The sequence below is a fragment of the Bos javanicus genome, chromosome 19 (genome assembly GCF_032452875.1).
Source record: "Bos javanicus breed banteng chromosome 19, ARS-OSU_banteng_1.0, whole genome shotgun sequence".
Classification (NCBI taxonomy): Eukaryota; Metazoa; Chordata; class Mammalia; order Artiodactyla; family Bovidae; genus Bos; species Bos javanicus.
In genome coordinates, this window is record NC_083886.1 from 37,715,081 (window position 1) to 37,734,682 (window position 19,602).

At 56.3% G+C, this 19,602-nt stretch overlaps 1 protein-coding gene across 1 annotated transcript; it reads right to left on the reverse strand.

Moving 5' to 3' along the window:
- Positions 1 to 3,306: 3,306 nt before the first annotated feature.
- Positions 3,307 to 17,503, reverse strand: XYLT2 (xylosyltransferase 2). The gene is made up of 11 exons (XM_061391408.1): positions 17,297 to 17,503; positions 10,767 to 11,256; positions 10,313 to 10,488; positions 9,816 to 10,018; positions 9,267 to 9,347; positions 8,849 to 9,065; positions 7,887 to 8,063; positions 7,350 to 7,612; positions 6,868 to 7,063; positions 5,948 to 6,281; positions 3,307 to 4,472 (listed from the first exon to the last, which is right to left on the reverse strand). Exons 1-11 carry the CDS (start codon positions 17,429 to 17,431, stop codon positions 4,150 to 4,152), a joined length of 2,595 nt encoding a protein of 864 aa, XP_061247392.1. The 5' UTR covers positions 17,432 to 17,503; the 3' UTR covers positions 3,307 to 4,149.
- Positions 17,504 to 19,602: the final 2,099 nt, after the last annotated feature.

A 19,602-nucleotide genomic window follows, 5' to 3' on the forward strand; every position in this document is an offset into this window, starting at 1 on the left:
GAGGGAACCCAGACTGGAAGATCAGTGTCCATAGAGTAGACCCAGAGGCCCCGTCCATACTGAGCAGAGAGTGGATGCCTTTTTGTGGTGATTGGGGTGGGAGGCCCTGAAAGTAAGGGGTTAGTGGGTAGGCATGTTTACATATTGGTTGGGGCTCCAGAAGAATTGATGAGAGCAGGGGATGTGGCAGCGCTGGGGCCTTATGGGTACAGCCGCTTAGCAGGATGGTCATGATAAACACCAGCATGGAACTCCGTCCGCAGAGCCACCAGACATTGGGTTCAGCCTGGTGCTGGCATGCACAAACCCATCTCACCTCCCCAGACTGTAATTCTACTCCAGAAGTGGGGGTAGGAATGACCTGCTGGGACTAGGATCAGCTTCACATGCATGGGAAACTGAGGGGCAGGCAGCTCCCTTTTTGCTGCTGCATCCATTTCCTATGGCAGAGATTTGTGAGGAGGACAGAGCAGCTATACCTGTCTTCCTTCAGCCCAGGAAAGGAGTGTAAGGGAGTTTACAGAGGACAGACTCAGGGAGGAGAAAGAGCTTGTGGCAGGGTTAGACACCCTTAGAAACTCAATCAGGGGAGGGAGGGCTCAAACGTCTGAAGTCAGATTCCTGGCACCCAGCCTCTAGAACTCAGCAGAAAAGGAACCTCAGGGTTCATATACCAACTGTACACAGCATTCTTCCCAAGTGGCTTGCTCTAGGTGACCCTGCAGATGAAGAGGCTGGACTTCTGGCCTCTGCTGAGGGGCCAAGGGTGCATCTGCCCCAACTCTGTGACTTGGGACAGCAAGTGGTACTCACCAGTGGCTACAACTATGGCTAGGAGACTGTTCTCCATGGTGACCTCTGCACAGGGAGCAGCTTGGCAGAGGGGTGCCAAGAAAGGGCACTTTCTTAAACAGTCTTAAGGATAGCCACAAGACAGGCTTCCCCTGCACACACCTACAACCCACCATCCCCACAGGGCCAACCCCCAACCCAGGACCCCTGATCCAGAGGAGCAGCTTCATTCAAAGCCAGGGTATCTGTGAGCAACCTTCCAGGTTCTCAGCTTCTGCCCCTGATCTGTACCATGCCAGGACCTAGGGTCCCATAGATGATACTCCACTCTGCAGGCCTGGCAGCCACGAGCGTCCCTCACCAACCTGCAGAGGGGGTTGGCAGCGACAGGCTAGGCTTCTGCTAACCCCAGAAGACAGCCAAGGCAGCTCCACTCACCCAGATATATGCACCTCTCAGTCAGGATCCCCTCCCAGCCCTACTCTGCCCCGCCCCCTGCTTCCCAATGGCCCAGCTAACAGGGCTGCAGATGCCAATTGGCTGTCCTTTGGTCTTTGCTCCCATCTCTAATGGAATAGAAGTGTCCATGGTTGTCCTGGAAACCAGGCACAAAACAGGAAAGACTTTCCAGTTTCTATCCCTCCCTCCAAAGGGATTCTTGTGCAGCTCTGGGGGCCCTGCCACCTTCCCCCACCGCACTTCCACCTGGTTGTTACCCTAATTTTGACCCCAGGGGTCCAATCAGGGGAATATTTCAAAGCCTTGTAAAGCTCAAGCCTTGGGGCTGAGCTATCCCTACAGAAGGAAGAGAGTGGAGAACACTTTAGCCAGTTTAGTCAGCGAAGCTGCACTCAAACTTGCCTCAGTGACCTGGACAGGGGAGAGGATTAGGGAGGCCCTCTGAAGCTGTCAGGAGTCGTGAAGCCTACTCCTGGTCCCGCATTGCTTCTAACTCAAGGGCCAAGACAAACCAGCCAGATCACCGGAGGTGAGGGGACTTCTGGTTCTGCCAGCTTGCAAATTAGAATTGCCAGGGGGAGCTCTGAACCCATACCAGTGTTGAGCTGCCACCTCAGACTGGCTAACTCAGAACCCTCAGTTTGGATCGCTATCCACTGAGCTAAGCTCAAAATGTTCACAGTGGGTGACTGAGTAACCAGGACTTGGTGTAACTGGACAGGAGTGGCAGGGGCTGAAACAGGACACGTCCCACCTAAGTTCCAAAAAAATAAGACTCTTTAAACAGTTGTGCTAGTCCAACGACAGCATAGCCACAGCCTGGCCTGTGCACCTTTAGCAGAGTCTAAATGCTGCCTGTACCTGATACTCTACACCTAGTTATTACACGGTTTTTAAGAGCTAAAGGTTGATGTATAACAAAGCCTTTTAGAGAACCAAATGAGAGCTTCAGATGTTCACTAGAATAGGAGCCAGAAAAAAGCAATCATCTCAGCCCTTGAACCCAAACACTATTTCCTTTCAGTTCTTGCTGTTACCTTCTTCCTCTTTACCTGCCTTAGCAGCGTAGGAGAATGTAGTGACAGAGTGTCATGGAGTCCTCCTGCCTCCTCCTGAAGCCTGCAGCCACCACCTAATAGCTTTGACTTTGGGTTCATTTAGCTTTCCTGGCCTGCTAAACATTGCCTGCATCAGACAGTTGTGAGGATTAAGTGACATACTCCACGCAAGGTCAGTGCAGCGGCTGAACAGACGGAAAATCCCACCACTGCCATTGGTGGGCAGTGGTGCCCTCTCCTGGCAGCTTGAAAAACTTGACATATGGCGGCCTGGGTTCAAACAGCCCTTTGTTTCCCAAGCTGAGCTGACTGGGCCAGCATGGCTGGATAGGGTGATTTTAAAGATTCTGAGAAAACTTCACCCTCCTCCCCACATTAAGTAAGCTGTGAAGGACTGGTACTGAGCCATGGCTAACAATGGCAGGAATGTAGGAAGGGAGAAAGGGCTTGAGAAAAGGAGGGAGGCTGGACCAACCTTTCCAGTATGGCCCTCCTAGGTCCTAAGGCAGCACCTAGGAATCCATGCCACTGCTGCGCCTGCTTCTAAAGGGGGCAGTGGTAGCCACCGGGTCCTGGCTGGAACTGGCTGCCTCTGTTCTTGAGGTTGCCCCATACAAAACTCTGAGCTGGGCAGGAAACAGAGCAAAGGCTTCTGGGATGGGCCCTGGTGACGAGTCAGCCTCTGCCTCGGCCTGGCAGCAAGGGAGGAAGTGCTGGGTCAGGACCCTGAAGAACTGAACTGGCTCACCTGGTGGCCCACTGGGTGGCAATGAGGAAGTCTCTGAGCCTCTCTGGGCCTGTTTACCCCTCATAAAGGAGGGATCTGGATTATGGGTTCTTGTGTCCCTTCTGGCTCTTGGATGGGACTTTAAACTGTTCTCACTCTGGGGCAACTAGACCCTCCACCTTCTGCCAAAGTGCCAGCCAAAACTTTTAGAAGATGGCCCAACAGTGCTGGCTCTCTGACACCCAGGAGGAAAAACACAAGAGGCTCTGCTGAGAGAGATAGAGATATATTTCTTCTGTTGCATATTTCAGGCTTCACACTGCGCTTCAGGCACAATGCTGCTCCAGGTTCTTCTGAGAGCCCTGGAGGAGTCTTCTTCCCATGTCGCTCCTGAGGGCTCACCACTCCAGGGCAGAAGCCCAGGCCCTGCTTGCAGTTCTGGGTACCTGGGAGACTGCAGTGGTCTCAGCAGGCCCTGGTGCCCTGTGTTTCCCATTAAGGGGCAGGGTATGCTGGAAAGCCCTAGGGCCAGCCCCGCCCCCTCTTCTATGGTCCCCTGGCTACAAGAGAGGCTGACCCATTACAGTCCAGCTCTGCAGTGCTTCCCTGATCACCTGTTCTCTAGCTCTCAGAGCCTGCCACAGCACTTGCAGCCCCGCAGAGCCTCAGCCGTGAGCACCACAGGCCAAAGCTGGGGGGTGAGGCCCTAGAGAGTGAGGCAGGCCCAGCCTCCTCCAGAGCAGCAGCAGATGGGCTTGTCTGGCCTCTGCTCCCCAGAGCCTTGGCCCACTTCCTGGGGCTGCTCTGGGCCCTATTGCACATCTTTGTTTCCAGTTCATCCCCCACCACCCATTTTTCTTAAAAAAAAAAAAATTAGAGGAGAATGTGAGGAGGCTGGAGCCCTTCTCCCCATGTTCCTGCTAACATCTGGTCCCCAGCAGAGCCATTTCAGTGGTAAATACTATGCCCACCTTCCCTGCCGTCTGTGGGTTCTGGATGGCTGACGTGGGTGTACAGCCTGGGCCCCTGGTTCTTGCCTGTGAGGGAGACAGCCCTCCGTCATCTGTAAGGTGCAATTTCCCAGGTCTTCCGTAGGCACTGGCTGGGACCCTGCTACCTGAGTCGCCCATCCGCTTTGACAGGCCCCAGCTCAGATTTGGGGTCCGGGGACAGAGAGCTCCAGCTGGTCAGTCTGCAGAGCTCCAGGGAGGGACAGGCGGAGGGGCCCACGGCACACACTCCGGCCACAGACCAGAAGCTGCTTAGTTCCCCATCTGTCCAGGCCTCCAGCGCCGGGCCCGTGAGCTCTGCATGTAGTCGGGCAGCCTCCTCCGCGGGCTCTGGCTGAGGCAGGTTCAGGATGCCACTCAAGCCCTGGAAACTCTGTTCCATATACTCGTTGTGGGGTGGTCCAGCGTGCAGCCAGCTGGCATCATCTGGGGGTGCAGAGCAGGAGTAAGCATGCCCCACCCAAATGATCTCATGAAGGCCAGACCCTGGGAATCAGGTCTGGGCACCCTAGTCCTGTCCCAACTCTACCACTGAGTCTCATCTTGCTGAGTGACTTTAGGCTAATCCACAGAACTTTCCGTGCTTGTAAAACTTAGTTTTATAAAATCAAGACAGTAATCCCTTAATTCCTAACTTGAGAATTAAATAAAACAGTGGGCTCCAGGTACTTTAGGAAGTAGGGTTACTTTCTGATAATGGTCTGGTGTGTGTCACCTATGGCCCTTTCCAGCCCCCTCCGGTGGTCTCCAGAGCCCTCAGAAGCCTGGTACTCAGGCCTTCAGGCTGCGGGCCCTGCTTACGCTGCCGGCCTTCCTTCCCACCTCCTTTGGCATCCGGCTCCCCTCCACCCTCTGTTCTCCTCATGCACCAGACACCTGCTAACTTTGTTCCCTCAGTTTAGGATATCCTTTACTGTCTATAAAAACCAGCTCCTCCAAGACTCAGCTCCAGTAGCACTTGCTATCAAGCTTGCCTCCACCACCCCACCCTTCGTCTCCTCCATCAGACTGTGAGTCCTAGGAGAGCAGGGGTGCCTGTTCTGATCTGCCACAGCCACTGCCCCACCCTGGACCCCGTCCTCTTCCTGGTTACCTCTGCTCTGACCCACCTTCTCAGTGATGGGACATGGCTGGAGGAAGAAAACATCTACCTGCTTACTGAACACCTACTGTATACCAGCCACTTTTACCCAGACATTCACCCGATGGCCTCCAGAAGGCAGTCACATGTATTGGGCCCCCTGCAGGAACCTACGGCCTACGCCTAGTTTAGAGTCTGTCTCCTAGCCTCAGCTATGTGACCTTCTCCACCTGGCTACCAGTGGACTGGGAAGATGACCAACATCAGATCTGCTGTCCTAAGAATGTGGAACTTGTGGACTGAGGGGCCCTGGTCAGTCTCCATTGCACTGAGAGGCCACGTATTGAGAAGCCTGAGGCTGACACAGACAGAGAGCACAGGATGAGGGACAGGGTGGCCCCAGAGAGACAGAAAGCACGTCTGAGTCCCAGTGGGACCTGAGTCATTTCCTGAGTTCTGTGGGGGAGAGCCCCACATTTTTCCAATAATTTCCCCCTTTCCCCTGGAGCAATCTGAGTGGATCTATGTTCCACGCACCCAGGAGGTCTCTAAGAATTGTATTTCTCTTACTTTACATGTAATAAGACAGGTTCAGGAAGGCCAAGTAATTTGCCAAGAATAAAAGCCCAATTAAAGTGTCAGAGCTGGGTTCTAAAGCCGGGTCTGCCTGCCTGGGAAGCGTGATACTGGAGTGCAGGGCTCTGGGATGGTCAAAGCCACAATCTGCCACCTTCCCCTACTCTGATGGTTAGCTTCTTGGGATCACCTGTCTGTAAATCCTATCCTGCCTGACTCCTGGGTATCATTTGGGAAAACTTACCTTTCCTGAGAGGTAGTTTGTGGTTGAAGGTCAAGGGCAGCACGAGGAAGCGGGTCTCACCCAGGGGTTCCCAGAACTGAAGCAGTCGAACAGTCCAGGCCCCTGGCCGCAGGGGCCGGCTCAGTGGGGGTTTGTACTGCGTGACCTCCGTTTCCGCGTCTACCACGATGTCGTAAGATGTGGCCACCACATAGGTGGGGTCGATCCACACCACGGTGACTGTGAGGTTGGGGCCCCGGGCCCAGCGCTGCATGGCCACAGGCTCGTCCAGCGGCCCCAGCAACCCCCCAAAGTTCCGGAAGAGACGCTCTTTGGGGTCCCACTCGGTGCCGACCTGGAGGGAAGGAGGCAGCTGGGCAGGAGGCGAAGGAAAGTCCTCCTCTCTACCTGCTGCCCCCTCTAACTCCTGTGGGACATCACTGTGTCTTTCTGGTCCTCCGTCTCCCCCTCTGCAAAATGATGGGCTCAGACTGGGATTTTTAACATCTCTATAAGCTCTGAGATTCATTCTAGGCTCCTGTTCTGACCTGCTCTGAAGTGTTGGGGGCAGTAAGGCAGAAATGAAATTCGAAGTCCTGCCCAGAGACCATCCCCACATGGAGCAAAGGCCTCCAAGAAAGAGACCAAGGAGACACTCAAAAGCCTAATCTTCTGGCCCGACTGGAATGTCCAGCTCCTTACAGAAGAAAATCCCTGAGTGTAGAATACAGGCTTGCGTTGTAGTGGAACCACGGTCCCCTCCCCGCTGACTGCATGTCCTCTGTGCATCCCAAGGCTGCCATCACTGGGAAAGAAGACCCAGGAATCCAGTCCTGAAAGGCAACCCAATCCTCAGCCCTCCCGTAGTGTCTGTCCCTCTCTCCCCACTACCCTGAGTCTTGCTGGGGATCAGGAGAAAGCAAGGGGAGGACCTGTCCCACCTCCAAACTCTGGAGCCGGCTGGCCTGGTCACTGTGCCCCAACAGCTTCAGCGACCCCTGGGGCATCAGCCACATCTCAAGCGTCTCTGCCGGCCCCTGGGCTGAGGACTGCACCGCCTGCGTCACCAAGTAGCCCTGGAAATGGTCGTCATAGAAATACAGGTGCACGCTGGACGGCAAGCCCCTGGGCTCAAACCTAAGAAGGTTCCAGCAGGGAGAAAGGGAGATGCCATCAGCACACCCGACTTGGCCTGGAGTCCCAGGAAGGGGGCTCTGGGGGAGTCCCATCCCCAGGTGCTTTCTTTGCCCAGATCTCACACCCACAGATCCTATGTGCCTGGCTTTTGCCATCTTCGTTTTATTTGCATTTTTTCCCTGCCTCAGCTGGGGGCTCCCTGGGAGAGGCTCTGTCTCTTTCTGATTGTCCTCCTTATAGGGCATTACATCCTGAGAGTCTGCACAATGTCAAAAGGAGGTCTCACCTGCAGAGTGGGTTGGCCAGGGGGGACGCAGCAGTGGTGATGTGGCGCAGGCTGAGGCGGGCAAAAGCGGTGTAAGCAGTGAGCGTGACGTCGCTGAGCCCACGGGGGCCATCAGCCACGTCATAGGTGCTCTCCCAGTAGGCCCTGAGGGCTGGGGTGCCGGGGGGGTAGCTGCCGTATAGGTGGAAGTCCAGGATTTCCAGTACCTCCTGGTTCACAGTAGACTCAAACTTGCGGGCGAAGAAGGTGGGTCTGGAGACTTGCTGGAGTGGGAGAGGCAAGGAGGGTGAAGGGGTCTGGAGGTCCCAGAGAGCACAGCAGGGGAGGCGCCTTTTCCCAGCAGTACCTAGAGATCAGCTGCCGAGGGTTTTTCCTGCTGCCAGTTTAGCCCCTGCCCCCGGGGGCTGCTCCCGGTGAGGGTCCCCCAGATCCTCTGGTTGGACCACCCAGGATTGTTTCTGACCCTAGAAAGCAGCCAGCGAAAAGCTGGGGTGAGGCTCTACCAAGGGCCAGAGGTTGGGGGTCATGGGGAAGCACCTGCAGCCGTAGGAAGTCCTGCGGCTTGAAGTCGTTGGGCGAGCAGCCGCACCAGTCCACGATGTGCTTGTACTGGCACTTGCAGCCCAGCTTGCGGTTCCAGTTGGTGACCCGCAGGTTGTTGTCCACGAGGCTCTCGCAGGCTGGGCTGTTCTCCAGCACCGTGTGAAAGAAGGACTGCAGGGGGGCAGGGAGGGGTGGAGGGTGAGCCCTCCAGCCTAGAAGGACTGCGGGGGGTGGGCCGGGGTGGGGGGGAGCCGTCGAGGCCGGGGTGGAGGGTGAGCCGCCGAGCCCAGAAGGACTGGGCAGGGTAGGCCAGGGTGGAGGGTGAGCCGCCGAGCCCAGAAGGACTGCGGGGGGCAGGCGGGGTGAGGGTGAGCCGCCGAGCCCAGAAGGACTGGCGGGGGTAGGCCAGGGTGGAGGGTGAGCCGCCGAGCCCAGAAGGACTGCGGAGGGCAGGCGGGGTGAGGGTGAGCCATCGAGCCCAGAAGGACTGCGGGGGGTGGGCCAGGGTGGAGGGGTAGCCGTAGAGGCTGGGGTGGAGGGTGAACTGCCGAGCCCAGAAGGACTGGGGTGGGTAGGCCAGGGTGGAGGGTGAGCCGCCGAGCCCAGAAGGACTGGGGGGGGGTAGGCCAGGGTGGAGGGTGCGCCACCGAGCCCAGAAGGACTGGGGGGTCAGGGCGGGGTGGAGGGTGAGCCGCCGAGCCCAGAAGGACTGCGGGGGGCAGGCCGGGGTGGAGGGTGAGCCTCCGAGCCCAGAAGGACTGCGGGGGGCAGGCGGGGTGGAGGGTGAGCCCCTGAGCCCAGAAATACTGCGGGGAGGCGGGGAGGCGGGGGGGGGCGGGCCGGGGTGGAGGGTGAGCCATCCAGCCCAGAAGGACTGGGGGTGGCAGGCCGGGGTAGAGGGTGAGCCGTCGAGCCCACCACTCGCCCCCCACCTGGGTGCGGGCCCAGTCACCCACCTCGGCCGGGAGCAGCGTGTATGTGTAGAACTGACGCAACTGGGCCACAAGCGGGTCATCTGTGTACACCACATACTCCACAAAGCTGCGAGTTAGCACGAACCAGTCTGAGCCGCCATCCACCACAATGCCTGCTGGGATCTGCCGCTCGCCCAGACGCCACATGTGCGAATCACACTCGTGGAAGAGACGGTCCAGGCCCTGTTTCTTGATGAACCTGTGGGAGGCACACGGGCCTGTGGCTGAGGATCTTGCAGGGTGGAATCCAGGCTCTCATCTTTCCAGGAATCAGCACTGCACTCCTCAATCTGTGACTGGTTTGGAGGTTTTGCAACCCAGGGCTGAGGCCACCAAGCCCCCTGTGTGTAGGGCTTGTGGTGAGAACCCAGGACCAGGGCATCCTCCACCATCCCCTTACCTGGAGTTGTCCCGGCCATGAGACTTGAGGAAATTCTTGTCCCGGTTCTTGGACAGGAAAGCTACGAGCTCCTCATTGGTCCTGGAGAGACAATGGCGTGCGGGTAGCGTGTGTGAGCGTGGCTCAGCCACCAGCCCAGAGCAGACAGGCCTCTCCAGCACTCTTTTCCTTCACTCTTTGGCCCCTTCTTTTCTTACTGAGAGCCATTCTGGCCAACTGACCTACTCCAAGCTGATGCTCTGGGGTGGTGAGTATCTGAGGTCCCTGAGAAAGACCACCTCATCCTTCTTTCCCCCTTCCTGTCTGACCCAAGATCCTGGTTCAGACTTGTGGCTGCTTCTCCTCCCCATCTGTTGTCCTTTGCAACCCTCATATCATCTTTCAACAACAACTCCTCTAAAACATTGTTGGGGCCAAGGAATCATGTTTGAGGTGTGCAGATCCCAGAATGAGGCTTTGGGGAGGGAAGAAGTCCATCGGGACCCTGGAACCCTGAGTCCTAGAGGAGGCCCACCTCCCATCTGCAGGGCTCAGAGCACCACCCCACACCTTGTCGGGTAGTCAGTGGCACTGAGGTTGATGAAGAAGTCCCAGGCCCAGCCGGGCACCTCCAGCAGGTCCTGCATGCTCCGCAGATACATCCTCAGCAGGCTGGCCCCGCCCCAGATGGTGACCATGCGCCAGGGCGTTACCCGCACGTTGTCATACTGCCGGGCCAGCTCCACTACCTCTCGGTGCAGGTAGTTGGAGCGCTGTGGGAGGTGGGGTGGCGGTGGTGGGAACTCAGCGGTGGAAGATGAACCCCCAGCATTACAACCTCCCCACCCGGCCCCACCCAGGGCGGAGGACAAGTGACATGAAACGGACAGAGCATGGGCTAGGGCTCCAGCTCCGGAGCAGCCGTGTCACCTGGTGCTGGCTGCTCCCCCATTCCCTGCTCTCCTATCTCTGGGCCACTGAGCAAGTCAGAGACACTGTCTGTCCATGACGATCTGGTCTCTGCCCTCCCCACTCAGATGCCCTGTCTCCCTGGCCATAGCAGGTACCTCGTCCACATGGACATAGAAGAAGTGCTGCTTGTGGTACACAGCCTTGAGGAGACGCTTCAGCTGGCGGATGGCACGGCCATGAACCACCAGCATGTAGGCGATTCGTACTGGGGGGCCATCTGCGGGCTGCTGGGCCCGGACCTCGTCCCACGGGATGCCAGGGCTCATCTTTCCTGAGAGTAGAAAACAGGGGCATCAGTAAGGTCCCGCCCCAGGTCACAGGGTGGAGACAAGATGGGAAGAGGGAGCCGCCTGCTGTCCAAAGGAGGAACCCCGGACGTAGAGCCCGATGCTCCGGGCCCCAGGTCCACCTCAGCCACTTAGTGCACTCATCCCCAACTTGGGCAGCGAGGCGTGCCCTTCCAGGCTTTCATCGCTGAGAAACGGGGGCGGGGATCCCTGCCGAACACCCTCCTGGGCCCCCACCTCTCTGCCTGTGCTTGTCTCTTACCAGCCCGCTGGCAGTGCCGGGGCACAGCCTTGGGCATGAGGCTCCCGGCCTGGTGCAGGCACACCACATTAGCGATCTCCTGCTGGCACTGCTTGGAGCTGGCCCGGGCCAGTGCAGACAGAGCGTCCTTGCCAACGATCTCGCATTTGGGTGTGAAGCTGTTGTCTGTGGGCTGGGGGGCGCCCTCCACACTCCCCGTGTCTCCATGTGGGAAGCCAGCCGCCCCAACCAGCGCTTCCTCAGCCGCTGCCCCGCTCAGGTTCTGGCGGCCTGGGGCCTCTGGGGGTGGGGTGGGGGGGGTCCGCCGGCCGGTTCTGTGCCGGCTAGTTACTGCCCGTACCACCTTGGCCACGGGCACACCGGGGCTCTCAGCGCGGCCCCGCCAGCGCCCATGCCTTCTGCCTGCGCTGCCCCGCCGCCCAGCTGAACTGTCTGTGTCCTTGGAGCCTTCGCTGGGGTCGAGTGGCCGTGGCTTCTTCTGCCTTCCTTTCTGTAAAAGATAGGCAAACACAAGTCACCAGGACAGTCAGTCTCCTCCTGCTCCTGCTCCTTCAGCTTCTGGCTGGCTCAGGCCTAGAAGCCCCCGCCACCCTTTATCTAGAAAAGTACTGTTTGCCTGAGTACTCTGCACTTCTGCTGGGAGGTTTCCCTGACCAGCCGGCGGAGGAAATGTCGCCCTCCCCCAAGGCACCATCACATCCACATCCCCTCCATCACACAGATCACAGGGCACTGAGCCTCCTTTGGATTCAGATACCACTTTCTTTTTCCACAAATAGGAAGATGAATAAGAGAGACATGCAGAGACCCTACAGACAAGAGTGTCCATCCAGCACTCCCACCCAGGCTTCACTGGGACAAAATGATGCTCTTCAGAAGGAAAAAGCATTCTGCCATCTACAGTATTTCCACATGGGAGTGCTGCAGCTGCAACAGAGCAAAGGGGTCTTGCCTGGTGGAGAGGGCAGAGGTGATATCTGAGACCCCATTGCTGGTTGGGTTCTCTGGGAAGCAGAGACTAACAGAGTGCAGGAGACTCCCTTGGGGGTCACACTCTGGATGACGGGGTAGCAGGAGCAGGCAGCTGCAGGGAAAGCCTTCAGATGGCCAAGCTGGCCTGACATCTGGGCAGAGGGGGATGAAAGAGCTTCAGACAACAGCTTGGCTTGGAGAGGGCCTTGACCAGCTAGTGGGAAGCTCCAGGACAAAGACAGCCTAGAGATGGGAGCCCTGGTACTACTGCTGGGAGTGGCTGAGGAGGTGTCTGGCCATGGCTGGAAGGCTGAGGCAGGGCGCGAAGGCGCCTGCACGTGCAGGCTGGCGACTCATCGCTCCTTGTGGCAGGGCGGCTTGCGAAGGGAAACCGAGATAAGGGAAAGCCTCCACGCCCGCTTCCCGGCTTCTGCAGCCTCTTCTCAAACCTAGGAACCTCCCTAATGATCCAGCCACACTTGAAAGTGTGTATAGCCACACTCATTCCAGCTTTCCCTGTCCTTCTTTTGTGATCCCCCTCTTCCCTGCCTGACCAAATTCCATCCATCCTTCAAGATCTAGCGGAGTCTCCATGTGTGAGCCCGTCCCATTTGCCTCAGGGTGGGACGTTCTTCTAGCTGACCAACTCCTTGGGAAGAGGCTGTCGTGTCAGCTCCATCTCCCCGGTGCCCAGTGGAGTAGCTGGCATGTAGGGTGTCTGGTTGGTGTCTGCTGGATGAGGCACAGACTGGATGGAGGAGTGAGAGGCTCCGTGTGACTACTCTGGAGTCACCAGGGCTTCCCCCTCAGCTCTGTCACTCCCCCACAGTTACATACCCTCTCTGAGCAGGTTCCCTCAACCATCAAATACAGAAGGGAAGAGTGTCCAAGAGATAGAGCCTGAGATACTGCAACTAGAAAGAGCTGTCCCCTCTCGCTCACCACTCTCTGTGTGAGTCCTCTTCCGGCCTAGCCTTCCAGCAGCAGCACTCACTGGGCCACAGCCTCTGAAGCAGCCTCCTCAGGATGCCCTCCTGGTGTTCCCCTGGTGTAGCCTCTATGGCCACTCCTCATCTGTCTTCTTGGCTGACCCTGCCTTATCTCCCAAGACCACTTTGGGGACTTTCCTTGTCTGGGCTTTCCAGGTGACCTCACTCAGTCCCAAATTTCTCTCTGTGGCCTAGAGGGGCTCCCTTGAACTTTCAGTTGTCTAACTGCCAGCCTCCTTGATGCCTCTCTTGGGAGTCTGATAGACCTCTCAAGCCACAAATCCAAAAGTGAGCTCCTGATCTTCCCTCAGTCGGCTCCTTCTTCAGTTAATGACCAGTTAACTGGTTCAGTTAAGGGCCAGTCCACCCTTCAATGTATAATATATATAATGTATAATGTAATATGTATAAGTGTGTTTTTAAAAAATATTTTATTTATTTAGCTGCACAGGGTCTTAGTTGTGGCATGCGGGATCTTTAGTTGCGGCACGAAATTCTTAGTTGCAGCACGTAGGATCTAGTTCCCTGACCAGGGATCAAACCCCGGGCCCCCTGCATTGGAAGTCTTAGCCACTGGACCACGAGAGAAGTCCCTGTATAAACGTATTTATATGGTGCTATTCTATGTCTCTCCCCTTACAAGAATGCCATGTCCACGAAAATAGAGCTTTTTGTTGTTTTGTTCACTGATGTATTCCTAGAGCCCAGAAGAATGTCTGGCAATGGGAGACTCTCTCTCTCTATATATATATGTATATATATAGATAGATAGATAAATTTTTGGCCATGCCACACAGCTTGCAGGATCCTAGTTCCCAGACCAGGGACTGAACCCATGCCCTTGGCAGTGAAAGTGCAGAGTCCTAACCACTGGACCACCAAGGAATTCCCTCAGTAAATATTTGTTGAATGAATGAATGAAAAGCTCTTGGCACAGGCTCAGCATTCAGTAAATGCTGTCATCCTCACTGATATTAATGAAAGGGAAACAGTCAAATGTGAAGTCAGGAGAGAAGCCAAGGCCTTCAGATACTTTGGACCACTGGGTCGAGTTTTCCCTGTCCCCTCCCTCCCTAGGACCACCCTCTCCTCCTCTGTCAGAGCATGGCAGATGCCTTAGGGCCAGAGCCCCAGCGCTATACCCTGGGACCCCAGCCTTCTGTGCCCAGCATCCAGCCAGCCCTCTGATCTCTTGGGAGGTGCCAAGTGAGAACTGGGGATGTCTGTCTCCATCTGAGGAGACACCTGCAAGAGGGAGGGCAGAGTGGGGAGGAGGCAACAGGCTCTATTCTGTACCCATGTTGGGGAGGGCACCCTGCACTGGGAAGCCCCTAGGAAAGGTGGCTGCAGTCCCACTGAACTGAGCGTATGTAAACTGGTGATGTGGGACCTGGACACACACGGGGCAGGGAAAGACATTCTCAAGCTGAGGTGGGTGGAGATGGCAAAGGAGCTGTGGCTTCTCAAGATGGAAGCTAGTATCAGTGAGTGAGGAAGCTGGTCAGGAGGGCAGGGCTTGGGGCACAGGGCCAGGCTCACTGTGGTGGGGGAAGGATGTGGGAGGAGAGGGCACGTTGGTGTCCTGCACTGCAGCAGGAGCTGGCTGACCCTGAGAAGGACAATCTCAGAGGGGGCTGGGGGACCAGAAGGCAGCAGTGAGGAAGTGTGGGGGTCCCTGGTCGGCAGCCAGCCCCTTCCCACTGCCTCATCCCAAGGATGTTTATATGTGCAGCAGCAGGGCCCCATACTTGTACCCCTACAGGAGTTGCCCAAAGTGGCCCCTAAGTCAGAGTTCCCTCTAATTACTGAGGACGGGGACTGGCCCTCTGACATCCGCCTGGATGCATTCTGGCCTCCGAGGCCCCCTCTCCTCACTGAGGAGGAATTCAAAGCCCTTTCCTGGCTCTGTAGCTTCTCCTTGGAATCCTTCTCTGAGTCCCAGAGACAGAGAACACAGCAATGCTGATCCACCACCTTTGGACTTCTCAGACTGTGCTTAAAGGAAGCGGTGAGACGATGTTTGTGAAAGCTTTGAAAACCATAAAATGGCTCTTTGGATGTTAATGGTCATCTCTGGTCTCCAACCTATCGCAAGGCCAGAGTGTGCATCTTAAGTGCATGTCTCATTTCATCCCTGCTTAGACCCCTTTGGTTTCAGCGCTCTCCCACTGCACTTAGAATAAAACCCCAGCCCCTCACTGCGGGCTGCAGGATGTGCCCTGGACTAACTTCTTCCAGGGATCCCACCACACCCTCCTTCCCACTTCTTGAGAGGAGCCAGCTACGCCCATTCTCCTCGGGGCCTTCTGCCTGAACTCTGCCTACTGCTTCCCCAGGCTTTCAGCTCACAGGCCACTTCCTGCAGAAGCCTTCCCCAACCACCTATCTAAATGAGCCCTCTTGTTACTGAGTTTCCTTTTCACTGTCAGTCTCTCCCTGCAGACTGTCTGCCCACAGGGCCGTGACCTCATCATCTATTTTATTTCTGTATCCCCAGTATTAGCACAGTGCCTAGTACGAAGTAGGACGTAATATTTGTTGAATGAATGAATGAATGAGTCCCTATTACCATTGTGCAGTAGTGAAATAATAAGATATTTACTGATGGTTTAGCATGTGCCAGCAACTCCTGCAAATACTTCACAGGCATTACCAATGAGAGAGGTGATATTATTGCCCCCATCTTGGGGTGGGGGGCAGATACCATTGAGGATGCACGCAAAAGAGGTTAGGTGATTAGACAGTGGTCACACTATTCACCAGGAGCAGTGCTGGAATAGGACATACGACGGTGAGTTGGGGTGGTCCAACTCAGCGCCCATCTTCCTAAATACTTATTATGCTGCCGGGCTGCCCTGAGGTGGCTGCCGAAGGGCTCCAAGCACTAATGGCTGCTTGGACTGCACAACCTCTAGGTTATCAAGGATCTTTTTCCCATTCTGGTCCAGGGATTCCCCTATCTGGTTCTGCTAGGAAGCTGGAGGAGGAGGTGAGGAGGTAGGATCCCAAGCACTGCACCAGTTCCCCACCCTAGGCTGGAGGTAGGGCAGCAGAGACCTTGAGGCCTGAACAGTCTCTCAGCCCTTCCAGAGATTCACACAGCCGTGTAGCAGAGGGTCTGAGAAGCCCTGGATGCTTTGCCATGCCCCTCCCCAAAGTGGTCACCAGCCCCTACTCACATATATATTCCAGGGTCAGAAGGCTCCTTAACTCCTTGTCAGCCCATTCTATGTTAGAATGTCTCATCTGCCCCCAAAATCATCTCTTCGTCTTCCTGCTACTTACTGGACCACAGAGAACAAGCTCACTCCCTTCAGATGTCACAGAGTCAGCCTCCCCTAACCCCTAAGCTCAGCTCCTTTTGGAGTTATGATCTCATGTGACTCTGTCCCAGCTCCCCTCACCATCCCAGTCTGTTGGTTCTCCCCAAAAAAGGCAAAAGCAGTGATTCTTCCAATTTCCACACTAGGCCTTCCATACTGCCCAGATGCAGGAAGGAAAAAATGGATATCAGGGCTCCCTTGGCCTTCACCCTGCCAGGAGGAGAGGCCCAAGAGGATGGGGCAAGCAGAGCAGAGAGTCTGACTCAGAGTCCACCAAAACCCAGGGGTGGGGGCGGGGAAGCCCTGTCTTCTGGTCCACAGCTTAGGGTCAGGGTTTGACTTATCCTCTTCAACCTTCCAGGATGGTCTCAGACCCCACTGGACCCTCCTGATCACACTGGGGGAGACATGTCTAATCCTCCAGGGAAAACCACATCAGCCAGGAGACTCTCAGAACGAAGACCTGGGGCACTAAGAAGGATAGGGTTTGCCCCTGCTCCACGGCCTGGGCTCTGCTAAACCAGCTGCTGCTGTCCCCATTTTCTTACGGTCAGAGAGGGCGAGTCCCCAATTCCCTAATGTCCTGAGGCCAATTCACCAGCTCAATTCCCCTGCCATCCTGTCCAGAAGACCCATGCAGGTGCTTCAGACCCCTGGTTGAAAAAGCCACGCCTCAGGGGCACTCCACTTCTCTCCCTCGGGGTCTCCCTCCCTCTCCTCAGTTGCCAGACTGAGTTCCACCCCCAGGCTCCACTTCTTAACTGGCCAGTGCCCCGCTGAGGGGCGGGTCGGCGCGATTGCCCGGGGTCCCTAGGCCCCATTCCTCCGCCCACGGCGCGCACACCCCCACCCCCTCCCAACTTCAGAAAGTTTGGCCTGGGGCTCCCCACCTCCTAGCCGGCTCGGGCCCAGCCGCGCCTCTTGGCCGGGCTCTCCGCCACCCGCGCCTGACCTTCACTGCTCGCGGAGCTGGAGACCACCCCACCAAGACCCGCTCCTCGCGGCCGGGGCCCCTGCCAGCCCGCGGCCCGTCCTCCGGGTCATGCACCGCCCCCGCGCGCAGGCCCCCGGCCCGCCTGGGAAACGGGCGCCAGGGGTCCGAGGCCCCGAGCCAGGCGGCCGCCCGTGCGCAACACGCAAGCGGCCAGTGCCCCACTTCCCCGGCGGGGGCCATCCGTTTCCCCGCCAGGACCCCGCGCGTCCCCGCGCCCGGCCTGCCCGCCTGCCCGCCCGGCCGTCGGAGCACCTCGCCCGGCTCGTCGTCCTCCAGAACGCTGAAGCTCCACACCACTAGGCCCTGCAGCAGCAGGATGGCCAGCGCCGTGGCGATCGCCAGCTTGTAGCGCCGCACCAGCTTCTGCACCCGCGCGCTCGCCACCATCTTCCTGCCCCGGACGCAGGGCGCGCGCCCAGCCCTGCAACCCGGCCGCGGGCGCGTGCACGGGCGCGGGCAGAACCGGCTTCTCCCGAGGGAGGCGGGCCTGGCGCGCGCTGGGGCGGGGCCGGGGGCGGGGCCCGCAGGCCCCAAACGCCGCGCCCCGCGGGCCAGGGGCGGAGCCTGGGCCCGCCGACCTAGCTGTCCCACGGGCCGCCGGCCTCTCGCGCGGTGGTTCCTTGCCTGTCTTGGTCAGTGCCCCAGCTCTTGCGCGTTCTCACCTCCTTCCGAACTGCAAGCCCATGGAACCAGAGTGCAGAGAGGTCTGTGGCCTCACCTGTCTCTGACTCGCCGCCTGATGTGGGGTGTGGGGTGAAGGTGGGGTGGAGAAACTCAGCTTCGCCGAGGCCAACTCCCTCTCGGCCCTCTTGCACGCAGAGAATGCTAGAGCGCCCAGAAACGCCTAAGTTGGAAGCGATTGTGTGAGTCCCACAGCCCTTGCTTAAAAGCCTTGGAAGCCGCACCTACGGGGCAAAGTCTAACTCCTTTGACTGGCATCTGAGGCCCTTCACGAAGCCTTGTGTCCTCTCTCCTCTCCCTCTCATCCTCAGCATCCTCAGACTTCTACTTGAGTCGTGGTTATTGAATTCTAGGGTGTGTCAGAATCATCCGCAGGATTTGATAAAATAGATCGCTGGACCCGCTCCCAGAGTTTCAGAATTTTCAACAAGTTCCCAGATGATGCTGAGCTGCTAGTCTGGGAGCACGCCTGAAGAAGCGCTAGACCTTTGCACGTGCTGTTCCCCCGTCTCGGCCCTAGCAGCCGCTCCCCGACTTCACTTCCCTTCCCATCCGTGGCATCCTCCCAAGTGCTTCCCCGGCACAGGACAGTCCAACACTGCCCACATACATGGTTGTAATTTCTCTGGAATCATGGCCTCTTATTTGAATCCTTAGCTCGGCGATGGACACTCAGCAATGCTCAATGAATATTGTGAAAGAAAGAGCAAATGAAGCCCAACTTCCTGTTTCATCAGCTGATCCTAACATTTTTGGAAAGCCTGGCATGTTCAAGCAGGGCATAGAAAAGGCCTGAACCCCTGCAGCACTCCCCTAAACGTGTCAGGTCCACTGAGAGAGGGAAGGGGATGAGAAGCAGGGCATGCCCAGCATAACCAGGTCCATGCCAGGTGGTGAAGCCAAGCTCCCTGAGAAAGAAACGATCAAAAGAGCAAAGCGAAGGTTGACGATTTATAATGAAGATTTTAAGAATCACTACACAGAGGTCTGGAAAAAGAGATGATTTAAAAAAAAAAAAAAAAGCTTGAAGGCAATGATAAAAGGGTTTGGGAGTTGTCAGGAGATAAGCTTGGTGAGGAAATTCTGAATACAGGAGATGTAGTTATTTGATGGCACTTAAGTAAAACCTCCTTTAATTATCTCCTGCCCTTTTGGTATTTGTAATGGTTGCACTCCTCACCATTAGTTAAGTGGGAGAATTGTAAACAATGTTTCAGATGACAGACTACTTAAGAGAAACTACCCTTCAAGATTTTGGAAAACATCAGTTGGCATACCAGCAATTGATAGGTTAATTAAATATAGATCTGTGTGTTCATTCAATCAGGTCTCCCAGGGACTGTCTACCTGTCCATAGTCCCCCTGCACCCAACAATTAAAATAACTTTATTTTCCGCTGATTTTTAAATGTATTTCTTTATTTTGGGCTGTGCTGGGTCTTCGTGGCTGTGCTCGGGCTTTCTCTACTTGTGGTGAGTGGGGGATATTCTTTGTTGCTGAGCATGAACTCTAGGGTGCTTGGGCTCAGTAGCTGTGGCTCACAGGCATACTTGCCCCATGGCATGCGGGATCTTCCCAGACCAGGAACTGAACCCTCATCCTCTGCAGTGGCAAGTGCATTCTTACCCATTAGACCACCAGGGAAGGCCTATTTTCCACTGATGTGCAAATGATATGTACTCATTATATATCATTTAAAACATAGAAAAAAATAAGGAAAAAAATAAAAGTCACCTGCAATCCCACTCCCTGAGACAATCATCATTAATATTTTGGTGAAGATCCTTTCACATCTCTTTACGTGTGTAGAATTTTCCATGAATGGCATCACATTGCACATAGGGTTTTTAAATATAGAAACTTACTTTTAAGTATTT

Excerpts from the sequence above, each read along its gene's own strand:
- XYLT2 (XM_061391408.1), bottom strand. The coding sequence starts at position 17,431 with ATGGTGGCGAGCGCGCGGGTGCAGAAGCTGGTGCGGCGCTACAAGCTG. Across the intron at positions 9,348-9,815 it reads GCCACTGACTACCCGACAAG|GACCAATGAGGAGCTCGTAG; the intron begins GTGTGGGGTGGT and ends TTGTCTCTCCAG. Across the intron at positions 9,066-9,266 it reads CATGGCCGGGACAACTCCAG|GTTCATCAAGAAACAGGGCC; the intron begins GTAAGGGGATGG and ends TGCCTCCCACAG.